General features: G+C 32.3%; 1 protein-coding gene across 1 annotated transcript in view; it reads left to right on the forward strand.

Moving 5' to 3' along the window:
- Nucleotides 1-407: 407 nt before the first annotated feature.
- Smp_157790 (putative nachr subunit) overlaps nt 408-13,475 on the forward strand; it is a gene marked incomplete at both ends in the record, with an annotated part of 22,995 nt that continues 9,927 nt past the window's right edge. The window contains one exon of the mRNA XM_018789468.1: nt 408-485. Within this exon, the coding sequence (XP_018654908.1) occupies nt 408-485 (78 nt within the window). The remainder of the gene's footprint in view (nt 486-13,475) is intronic.

Consider the following 13,475-nt stretch of genomic DNA (forward strand, 5'->3'; position numbering starts at 1 on the left):
GTTTCAGCTCAAAATCTGACTAAACGTAAGGAGCAACTGATATGTTTCGTCTGGACTTGGGACTCTTCAATTATTCTTTCTTAGGACAGACATAAATAAAATAGAAGCCAATGACATACTACCTGAACTTGAGTGATTCTCAATCGACTGATGGGAGGTATCCTAAATATCAGAAATGGTTGCATAAGCCGCAAAATAATTTTATAAAGTTATTTATTAAAAAAGTGTATTATTTTATGTTTTAATTAATTAGCCAATAATTTTTTATTATATATTTTAACTTTTTTTTAGGTGTTTACACACTATCTGATGAGAAACGGTTAATTAAACGTTTATTAAATAAATATCAAGCTGCAGGAATAACTGGTCGTCCAGTAAAGCATACATCTGAAAAAGTTCTTGTGGAAATGTCACTTTCATTAATACAAATTTTGGATTTAGATGAAAAAAACCAAGTGTTAACTACAAGTGTATGGTTAAATTATGTAAGTGGTATTTTATGATAAACAACTAAATTGTAATTCACTTTTATGTTATTTCATATATTGTTCACTTATTATAAATATAGTAGTTGACTTTTCATGAACCGATTTTATTTGAATTAAAATTCTTTTTCTATGAAGGAACCAAATCAAATAGATAAAATAAGATTATGCGGTGCACAGAATTTTTGGGAAATAAGAAACCTTTTAATAATAATAAGAATAATAATGGTAAATTATGACTGTTATAACTTGAATACAACAATGCATGACTTTTCATTAGGTGTGTTCAAAGGTCTTGGTTACAAATCAAACTTTTAAAAAATGTCCACAAAAATAAAAGCCTTTTCTAATATTCACGTCATTACTAATAATCATCTTTAATGGCCAGATATCTGACCCCAGTTGTATCTGGCTACTAAAATGGTGAGCCAAACGGCGAACCTAACATAGCAAACTACGTCGATGAAGAACCTTTTGCACTCCATACTTTCGACGAATGAATTCAATACAGCTTGAAAAGTTAGTAATAAATTTTGTTTAATATACCTATGAGTAGCAAAAATTGAATTTCTGACATTTCAGGGCTTCAAGTAATCCACTTCTTTAGAATAAATAAATAATCAAATTAAAGTAACCCATGTTTAAGTAGTATCTTGGTATGTTACCGTAAATTAAATCTTTCTCTGCATAAACTCTTGATGAATTTTAACTCAAAGTTGATTTTATAAAAAAATGAAACCTTAGAATTCTTTTAAGTAAAGTCTTTATCAAACTAAACATCACCTATTAACTACTTAATTACTATGTTTCTCTCTCCATTTTAAGTAGTATCTAAATTTTCTGGAAAAATAATCTATTTTTTTTTATCTTAAATTTTCAATATGATTTTCTAGTCAGATAAATAAATCCTAAGAGAATTAAAAATAATTCTAACATAGATATTGTTATCCAATTAAAATATCAATCAGAGAATGATTAAAAACTTATCATACTTATAAACTATTAGTTAGATACAAATAGACACTAACTTGTTATTGGATTAAATGAAGATGAATAAAAGTGAAATTCTAGAAGCAGTTTTTTTAAACCTTATTCCTATGACTTTTATTATGATATTCAAGATAACTATTTAGATGAAACAGAAAATGTTCATTATGATATTTTCATGCTGTAGTGGCTGTGCTTCGTTAATCAATCACATCGATAACCGTTATAATATAAATCTTAACAGTGTTTAAAATCAGAAAGGAATGAAAAGCAGCAGATACAATTTATTAGAGGATAGCGCAGATCACAAAGCTATAAGCACATCAAGCGAATTTGTAGCAGTGAGGAGAATATGTGTGTACGAGCAAATACAGAGGCAAATTTATAGTGAAATCGCATAAGGGCACAGCAAGGCAAAGTAAAAGCTAATAATAGGACTTGAGTATATATATATATATATATATATATATATATATATATATATATATATATATGGGGAGGATGATGAATCATCGAGTGATATTTAAGCGATCAACATTTCCGCTAGAGTCTGTCGTGTAATTTAATGTCGAATTGTTTCTATTCCAATAACATTGTCTGTTAAGTAAGTTAGTAAAAGGGCTTAACCAAAATTAACCATAATCGAAATCGGTTGTAGTTAGTTCGTATAATGCATCAAAACCATGGTAATTATCCTTTCACATTGTAGACGTTTGTTTATGAATGTGATAAATAAAGTGAACTTCTCTATGGTATGTAACCAATATGTCTTAGTGTAATTATCATAGGTATTTCTAGAATCCTGGTATTATGTTTGCATCATTGCTTTTATTGAACAATGGAAGTAAATGAACTAAATTTTGATCAAATTGTTTAGATGTGTTTAAATAATGAAATTAAATAGAATAAATTAAAGTTATGGAAATACAGTCAGATGATTTGTATATTGATCTAATTGTATCACCTTATAAATGAGATGACTGCTAATTGACTGAGGATAGGTTGGTCAAGGTAGATAATGAGTAGATTTTATTGCTTTCGATGCAAAAATTCACTTACTTTTGCCCATTAGTCTGTTGTTTCTGTGATTCGAAGGATATGAAGACTCACTTTCGTATAGTATATGAATATGCGTATGCGATATTAAATTTAACTAATTAATAGTAATCTTAAATTTCTTATTGACTATGTAAGTTTAAATCAAACTACTACATTATCCTCTTAAGAATACTGATAAATAGTTACGAACATGGAATCCTAAATTTTCAGGAAGTCAGTCTATATAACTTTCCGTACAGAAATATTTGAGTTGAGTAGTCAGAACGACAACTGACAAGTTCAAGCATTGATCCTTCTGAATGTATCGAATGCAGTAGTTGTGGTTTTCTATCATCTAGAGTCCTTCAAAGTGTTTTACTTAACCTTTGAATTAACCTTTCACTGATAACATTATTTCTTAACTATGAGTACATAACTGGGTACCATAAGAACACATATTTTAGATAAATTATATGTAATACACTGAAATGAAAAAACCTATCATCATATAAGTTGAGATTTGATTTTTATATAGATTTGAAGTGACTAGTTGTCAAGAGGAAAGCATTTTTGTAAAGCTATTAAACTTAATATGAAATATGTCGCAATCAAATGAAAAGTTTATAAACAAAAAAGTCACTAGAAAAGTGCTAGTAAGCTGGAGGATAATGAAAAATTGACTCGGCGTAAAACAGTTGAAAAAGAGTAACATAATGCTTTGAGAAGTGATTTTAATGTTTATTGACACTTTTTAACAAGGCGCGTCGATACTCTTAGAAAAAACTGTAACTTCCTCCATTAAATTCGATTTTACGTCAACAGATATACTAGACAATCATGTCTGTCTTCTTCGGCCACGAAACAAACAAAATATAACACAATGCTGAATCGTCATGCCTATAGATTTTCCAACTCCAGTGAATGGTAGGCATCATCTGTGGTGCATGCTACTCATGCTGAAAGATGTAAGTAGTACGTAGCCACAATTTGCAAGTGGAATGCCTAACATCAGAAGCTTGAATTGTAGAGAACATAAAGGAAATCGAGAATGAATCCAAATAACGACAGAATTAGAAGAATAGTGGAGTATGTGAAGGACAACGCGAACATGTGAAAATGATGCATTAAACGTATGGTTTTCATATTTTACTAAGCAATAAACAGTTTTCTCAACCTAAGTTCTCGTTCGCCACAACTAGTAGACAGAAATATGTAGGTTACCACTACTTAATCAATTAAACAAAACAATAGTGTTGTTCAGAGAAGAAAAATACTTGTTTCATCTTGGTTACTGGTCGAAAAATGAATTTTCTTCATTTATAATTGACCTTATTATTCCAATAACAGATGTATTTTTCAAATAATGGCTACCAATGATCATACAAAAACCACTCTCCAGATATTCTTCAGAACTACTTTCAGTTATTGATAATCACGCTCACTATAATCTTCTGGGTGAAGATTCACCAATTACCTTTTGTTCATCGAAAACGATGTAGAATTTTTCTCGATGAAATAAAAAAAAGATGCTAATTTGTTTCTGTCGACATTACTAAAAGTCTCACCATAAAAGCATTATATATATAAGTCTCGAACAGATAAAAAACAATTCATTCCAAAAGTAAAACAGAAACATAAATAGAAGTAAAAGAATGAATTTTGTAACAAACTCTGTTTTAAATTCACTTAGTATTGTTTGTTTGAATCTCCTCATTGATGTTTTAGGACTGCAATTGGTCAGTCTCTTATTGGCATATGTGCATACTGTGTGTATTGCCTCGATATAGCCTAAATTCCCAAGCATGGTAAACAAAGATGGATAGTGGCTAGCAGTGGAATCCAGGACGCGCGTTTCGTCCACTGTTTTAGTCCACTTCGGTTATGACTTTACAAAAGGAAAACGTTGCTTTTTGTTGATAATAGAATATTGTTATTATTATGTTTTAGACATGGTAAAGGTTGCTTTCTTTTGAAAATAGAAAAAAAGTCGTCTATTTTAAGACTTTTTTCCATCTTCTACGCTTTTATTTTTTACAAAATGGGGAAATTATTCTGTTTGATAGATTCCATCAAACAGTCTATATATATATATATATATATATATACCTTTTATCTCATCCTCTAGTGTCTTATACAGATCCACATTTTTAAGAATGATATATAACTTGATAATGGGATATCTGAAAATATGCGTGATTAAGCAGGAAAACGAAATATCACCATTTATTATCTATCAATGAACAGAGTAGAAATATACTCATTCTAATCATCAACAAAAAGGAAAAAGAAAAAAAAACATTTTCAAACTATTTTCTCTGTGCCTTTTTTTAGAAAGAAAATTTTTTAAATTTATGTATTTGGAGTTTTAAAACAAAAAAATTAGACATGATTGATAACTTCAATAGTCCAACATATTTGATATATCTAATCTGGGAGATTGTGTTTTGTTTGCATAAAAATTTTTAAATCTGTCACCATGTTATTTTCAAGATGAAGTATTTGAAATGTTTTCTTACATTGGAGAGTTTTTTTGTTTTAGACAAATACAAAACACTTGAAAAATTAGTTAATTAGACGAAACCTAATTTCTTTAAATAACTACGAGCAATTATAAGTTAATCGTTACTAAATGGAATGAAAATTAACTATCATTCACTCGATTGAAACTATTTCTTTTTACTCTTTATTTTAGTAAAGTATTTAAAGTCATAGGGAGTGGTTTAAGTTGATCGCCAACACTCCAAAGTATTTCATTAGTCTGAAATAACATGTATTTAAGAAAAAAACTGCTTCAATAAGACTACAGTATGTGTTTTTAATTTCAACTTTTTTTCAAATTCAATCTCATTGGAAATACTTGCTTTACTTTTGAAGTTCACTAGGCACAGTTTATCACTTGACACTTGCGATTCACAAGTAGGCGTATTATATTTATTTATCAGGATGGTATGAAAACTTTATTTATTTTGAAGATAGATTCAAATATAATCAAGTTTACCATGATGTAAGTGCACTTGGTATAAAACCTAAATAATGAGTAAAAAGCGGTTAAATATTCTTTTGTTTTCAGTAGTTTTCTGGATGACGAAGATTTTTGATGTAAATAAACCACTATAGATGATATAGTTGTGAAAGGCGACTTCAGTCAACTTCCGAAATAGAAATAAAAATTAAACAACAATGAGTGAATCATTATTACTTAGGTAGGTATAATGATGCGACAACCGTCCAATATTCAAGGATTTATGGACCCGACTAGTCATTAACATATAGCTATTTATAAATAGAATGTAAACTAATAGCGTGTACTTTACCCTACAAATCTCTGATATTTGTTTATTCAATCTGTAGTGTCTAGTGTTATATCAAGCCCATATGGATTTTTTTTACCTTCATGACAGACCAATTAATTTATTTCTCTTGAGTCATATTTTGATTTTATCAATTATTCGTTTATAACCCTCACTGTTTTTATAAAAGTGTATGTATACCACCTACTATATTCATCACATGTTTTCAATTTATTTTCGTCTGACCATAAATATTGAGTCAAGCTTTATCAAAATTAAGTTGGCATATTCGCCTTATCCGTTCCGCTTCACTTTCCTGCTTTTCGTTCTGAATATCTGTCCGGATAACCGAGTACTCGAAATAAATCAATCCAACTCAGCCCTTATTTGGCTTTTTAATATTTCTGTCCCACAAATGGGGTTAGCCCAGGTGCAATATACGAAGTTAAATGGAAGATTTATGTTCATGACATATTCATACGTTCATCCAAATCCGAGTTAGATCAGTAAGCCACTAGAAATCAGTGAAAAAGCCGTTGACCATTTTACTTTTGAATGATAGTCGATTGGGTAACTTTGAATTTATCTCCCTTTTTCCTTCGATTAAATTTTGGCGCTAAACGTAATCGATAAATGAATTTCAGTTTTCACTGATTATTTCTCATACTATGAAAATAAATAGTAAAGAGGTTTTTATTGCTTTTGAAGAGCGAATAATTTCTTTTCCATTCTTTAATCTGTTGTATGTTTGAACGCATCTGAACGTGATAAATATAATATTTACATAAACATTTAGGGAAAGCATGGTATACGACTCTGTGAAAGAATTTGAAACGAGTAATTGACTAGGTATCTTTTATCAAAAAGACTGTTTCTTATATGAAAAATGCTTTTTATTCAAAATTACTAGGTATCTTTTATCAAAAAGACTGTTTCTTATATGAAAAATGCTTTTTATTCAAAATTATCTTTATTTCTTTTAAGTGTGAAGATCATGGAGAATCATTATATTTAAAGGTTAATCAATTGATTCATAGGTTTATAAAATAATAACAGTAAATAATTCACTGATGAATTTGGGCCTCAGGACAGTTAGGTCTTTACTAGACGCATAATAGATTTATCCAAAGATACAACAAGATTTCTAGATTTAATGATCATCATGTTAGTATAAAACAACTAATCTACAATTTACTTCTTTTCTGAGTTATAAACTAATTTAGTATACTAGAAAGTATGTATCATCACGTTTTTGACGTGTATGGAGTAATTACACACACACACACACACACCTGAGAAAGTTAAATTTAGTTTAACAAAGCAATAAGTCATGTATAAACAAAACTTTTCAATATGTAGAAACTATGGTTAATTATTTATAAATAAACACTGTTCCTTTAATACAAAATAAACAATTTTTCTCTCTTTCTGTGTGTGTGTGTGTGTGCATTTGAGCAAATAATCAAGCAATTATTAAACAGAAGTGATTAATTATACAATAATGAACCTTTACTTTCATAAATAATTGTTTACTGTTTATCCTCTCAACCTCTTGATATAAACTCTTATTTATATTTTTTTTTACTGTGACCCATAATGACAAAAGCAACACTTTATGTATATAATCAATCCTTTATTCACCATATAAGGGTGTATATATAAAGTCACGAAATGTGTGATGTAATAATAATGATTAAATTTTGCTATGATGATCTTTATTAATAGTTGTTGAATTATTTTTTTTAATTATTCTATATAATTAAGATGTCAATTATTTTCCGTAGGTTTATTTGAAGACATAATTAAAAACGCTGATAGGTTTCTTTATATTTTCATTTATTCATGCTTTATTTTTAAATGAAACATGTATTATAATATCAATAGGATTTTCTTAGTTTAGTTTAGATTGTTTAACAACTGGTTTTATCAGAAGGGGTTTTGTGGATATTACAGTGATTTCAATAGTTGAGATCAGGAGTCCATTGAAGCTAGATCACCATGGAGAACCTGGGAGCACTAGAAGCCGGCTCAATGGTCTAGATGTTAAGCGCTCGTGCACGAGACTGATGGGTCCAATATGTTTGAGAATAATGATTCATATTGCAGAGGCTGTTATTGGTATTCTGGACTTAACTGGCTGGGCTAGGCAGAAAGCAGGACTGATAAGTACTCAAGACTGTATACGGCTTTCGTGTACTGTTGATCTGATCGATAAATCACTGCTCTCCAATTGGCGGTCTTATCACTCATATATTAAAAAGGGCACGCTCTCAATCGATATAACAGAGAACATGTCAACAATTATAAATAATATATTTGTAATATCTTAATGAGTAGAAAATTAGATTTTCTGACGTTTCGTAACTTGGATTAATGTGAATTTGGTTATTTATTCTCTGAAGAAGTGGCTTACACTGAGTCAGGAAACTTCAGAAAATCTAATTTTTCTACTACTTGGAATATTACAAATATATTATTTTTATTAATAACAATATACCCAATGCTCACTTTATTCAAAATTATCATGCCAACAATTATGTTTGCATATTGTTAAGAAATTGAAAAAAAACAAGACTTTATAACTTTTCAGTTCTTTTTGCCATTTTCAACTATAAAAATACTAAATCTCCACAAAACCCCTTCTCATTATGATCAAATGCTCACTAGTGAGTGACTTCGGGAGGTATATCCTGGAGTTCCAGTGAGAGGCAGTGACCAGTGGAGTTCAAGCCACGTCTGTTTTGAGATAGGAACTCACTGAAGACAATTGGTGAACGGTCGCTCAACCTCGTGGATTGGTTGAAGGTAGATATTAACACCCTCGGATGCCGGCTCAGTGGTCTATCAGTTAAGTGCTCTGGCGCGAGACTGATAGGTCCTTGGTTCGAATCTCGTGAGGCGAGGTTGTTGATGCACACTGCTGAGGATTTCCATAATAGAACAAAACGGCCATCCACTGCTTCCAGGTTTTCCATGGTGGTCTAGCTTCCATTGATTCATGCTTTCAACTATTAAAATACTAAATCTCCACAAAACCCCTTCTGGTTACAATCATTTTTTAGTTGAATCAAGTTCATAATCAATCATTATTTTCAAATTCAACAAAATATTTTTTTAAAACGTACTATATTACTACAAATTTTAACCATAACTTATCTAAGATTAACAGAATGTCACATCTAATCTTGTATTTCATATAATATATGTTTTTTTATAAATCACTTTCCTACTATGTTTTCATTGAATGGATGAGAATGTACATCTGAATATCTGATAATCTACGTCTTCTTATTACACTATCTAAAATATTTTACTTAAGTTATGTAATAATGTGTCATTTTGATTTTGATTTATATTTTTTAATATGTCATGAGTAACTAGGATATAGACATAAATATTATAAAATGTTTATCTAGTGAATCATTAAGTTTATTGATTATCTTATTTCCTATGTAATTAATCCAATCAGTAAACAATTGATAACAAAGAAACAAAATAAGTGAGATTTTGTTTATTTTTTTTTATTTGATTGTTTTCTATCACTCTTTATTATTGTTTTCTTTTAATGATTAACTTGTTTTATTCTTTGTCACATTAAATACTTCTTCTGGAAATAACAATCATTATCACCATCATCATCATTATTATCATTATCACCATTCAAATCGACATTTGATACAATAAGAATTGAATTGAAAAACTAGAACACGCCTTCTTCTTCTCCTTCTTCTTCCTACATAAACTTACTCATTAATTAAATATTGAGTTAAAATAATAAGTGAATTACCTTTTATTTTTTTCACTTTTGGACTATACAACTAACAAACAGTTGCATTTTCTATTACATACAGATATAAATAAACGAATTTTTAGTTGACCTAAATTTGATCATTAATTTCTATAGATTTTTGTTTTACTGGTGTTGTTGTTGCCGTCTTTGTTGTTGTTGCTGATTAATTGATTCAATGATGAACAGATATTGGTGTTGGTTGATTATTGGGTTTTTTATATTGATGGACTAAACAAGAAAAATGAGTTAAGGAACACGAAGAAAAGTTTTTTTTGAAAAGAAGTTTTTTTCTTTTTCTTTTTGCAAATTCTGTAGATGTGAACTGTTTATTTTAAGAAATAATTTAGACAAACAAAAAAGTATATTTTGTTAGTTAGTAAATCAGGGAAATAAAAGACTTTTTCTTTAGTAGATAATATAATGTAGGATGAATTTTGTTTGTATTGTATAATTGGTTGAATAGTTTCAATTATTCAGATCACTAAACTGAATTGGTTTGATTACTTTACCAAATAGTTTTTGACTTCATTAAAATTGACATTGGTACTTTATATAAGGTCAACTTGACTGAAGAAAAAAGGACTAGTGATAACAAAAAATGATCATATATATATATATATATATATATATATATATATATATATTTGAAACCATATTATGTTGTAAATTGGTTCAACACTTAATTATGAAGCAGTAACCAGTGGAGTTCAACCAGGTCTGTTGGGAGATATCAACTCACTGAAGACATTGGTGAATGGTTGCTCAACTTCGTGGATTGGTTGAAGTTAAACATTAACATCATCGGATGCCGGTTCAGTGGTCTAGAGGTTATGTGCTCGCGCACGAGATTGATAAGTTCTAGGTTCAAATCACGTGAGGCGGGATCATAGATGCGCACTGCTGAGGAGCCTCACAATAGGACGAAACGTCCGTCCAGTGCTTCCAGGTTTTTCCTTGGCGGTCTAGCTTCAATTGACTCATGATTGCAACTATATAAAATTACTAAAATCTCCACAAAACCCCCCTTCTGATTATGACCATTTTTGTTGAGATAAGTAATTCATGTTAAATCATGGGAAATAATTTCCAAACTCCGAGTTTTTTTCTATTTTGTCCTAACAGTTTTGTTCGCATCAAACATTTATATTGATCTGAACATTTTTATCAATAGACATCCATATACCTAACAACACTGTTGACAAAATCGAGAAGTGATAAGTTTTCAGCTTTTAATTAATTATAACCACTACTGATGAAGATTATAACAAGAGATTAGGAAGCTTACTGAGAATTTATCTATAGTTCATTTTTATCAATAGGTGGCACCATATTCCCACACAAAAACATACACAAAGCCACTTGGATTTCACCGGATCACACTACACAAAATCAAATCGACCATGTCTGCATCAACAAAAAGTTCAGGAGGACGATGGAGGATGTGAGAACCAGAAGAGGAGCTGATATAGCATCCGATCACCATTTGCTGGTCGCCAAGATGAAACTAAAACTCAAGAAGCACTGGACAATGGCGCGGACAACATCACAAAAGTTTAACACGGCCTTTCTTCGAGATGCTGACAAACTCAACGAATTTAACATAGCCCTCAGCAACAGGTTCGAGGCCTTTCATGACCTCCTCAATGGAGAGGGAACCACCATAGAGAGCAGCTGGAAAGGTATCAAGGAGGCAATCGTTTCAACATGTCAGGAGGTTCTGGGCCGAAAGAAGCACCATCACAAGGAATGGATCACTGTTGGTACACTGGATAAAATTGAAGCAAGGAGGAACAAGAAGGTAGCAATCAATATCAGCCGAACAAGAGCAGAAAAAGCCAAGGCACAAGCCGAATACACAGAGGCAAACAAGCAAGTGAAGAGGAGCATCAGGACCGACAAACGTAAATATGTGGAAGATTTAGCGATGACAGCGGAAAAGGCTGCAAGAGAGGGAAACATGAGACAACTGTATGATACAACAAAGAAACTTGCTGGAAATTACCGTCAACCAGAAAGACCAGTGAAAAACAAGGAAGACAAAGTAATCAACGATATTGAAGAACAACGAAACAGGTGGGTAGAACACTTCAAGGAACTCTTGAATCGACCAGCTCCACTGAACCCACCCAACATCGAAGCAGCACCCACAGACCTCCCAATCGATATTGGCCCACCAAAAATTGAAGAGATCAGCATGGCCATTAGACAAATCAAGAGTGGCAAAGCAGCGGGACCAGACAACATCCCGGCAGAGGCACTGAAAGCAAATGTAACAGCAACTGCCAAGATACTCCACATCCTCTTCAGTAAGATTTGGGACGAAGAATATGTACCAACAGACTGGAAAGAAGGACTTCTCATCAAGATACCAAAGAAAGGCGATCTGAGCAAGTGCGACAACTACAGGGGCATCACTCTCCTCTCAATACCAGGAAAAGTCTTCAACAGAGTATTGTTAAACAGGATGAAGGATTCCGTGGACGCTCAACTTCGAGATCAACAAGCTGGAATTCGTAAGGATAGATCGTGCACAGATCAAATCGCAACTCTACGTATCATTGTGGAACAATCAATCGAATGGAATTCATCACTGTACATCAACTTCATCGACTACGAGAAGGCATTTGATAGCGTGGACAGGACGACACTATGGAAGCTTCTTCGACACTACGGCGTGCCTGAGAAGATAGTCAACATCATACGGAACTCCTATGATGGACTAAACTGCCAAATCGTCCACGGAGGACAACTCACCGACTCGTTCGAGGTAAAGACCGGTGTTAGGCAAGGTTGCCTACTCTCACCCTTTCTCTTTCTCCTGGTGATCGACTGGATTATGAAGACGTCAACATCTGGAGGAATGCACGGGATACAGTGGACAGGCAGGATGCAGCTTGACGATTTAGACTTCGCGGATGATCTGGCTCTTCTATCACAAACGCAACAACAAATGCAGGAGAAAACGACCAGTGTAGCAGCAGCCTCAGCAGCAGTAGGTCTCAATATAAACAAAGGGAAAAGCAAGACTCTCCGATACAATACAATATGCACCAATCCAATTACACTTGACGGAGAAGCTTTGGAGGATGTGGAAACCTTTACATATCTGGGCAGCATCATTGATGAACACGGTGGATCAGATGCAGATGTGAGGGCGCGGATCGGCAAAGCAAGAGCAGCATACCTACAGCTGAAAAACATCTGGAGCTCAAAACAATTGTCAACCAACACCAAGGTTAGAATTTTCAATACAAATGTCAAGACAGTTCTTCTGTATGGGGCAGAGACGTGGAGAACTACGAAAGCCATTATCCAGAAGATACAAGCGTTTATTAACAGCTGTCTACGCAAGATACTTCGGATCCGATGGCCAGACACTATCAGCAACAAGTTACTGTGGGAGACAACAAACCAGATTCCAGCGGAGGAAGAAATCAGGAAGAAGCGCTGGAAGTGGATTGGGCACACTTTGAGGAAATCACCCAATTGTGTCACAAGACAAGCCCTCACATGGAATCCTGAAGGTCGAAGGAGAAGAGGAAGACCAAAGAACACATTACGCCGAGAAATAGAGACAGACATGAGAAGAATGAACAAGAACTGGAAAGAACTAGAAAAGAAGGCCCAGGACAGAGTGGGTTGGAGAAAGCTGGTCGGCGGCCTATGCTCCATTGGGAGTAACAGGCGTAAGTAAGTAAGTAAGTATTTCAATCTGTTAAGTTAAACTGTTCATTTATTTATCAAATGTCTAAATGACATTTATCACTGTATCGAATTTTTGCAATGCAGTGATAAATCTCATAAGAAACATTATTATTACATTTCGTATGTTCCATTATTATTATTATTATTATTACTATTATTATTATTATTATTATTATTATT

This window comes from Schistosoma mansoni, chromosome W (genome assembly GCF_000237925.1).
Source record: "Schistosoma mansoni strain Puerto Rico chromosome W, complete genome".
In the NCBI taxonomy this organism is placed as follows: domain Eukaryota; kingdom Metazoa; phylum Platyhelminthes; class Trematoda; order Strigeidida; family Schistosomatidae; genus Schistosoma; species Schistosoma mansoni.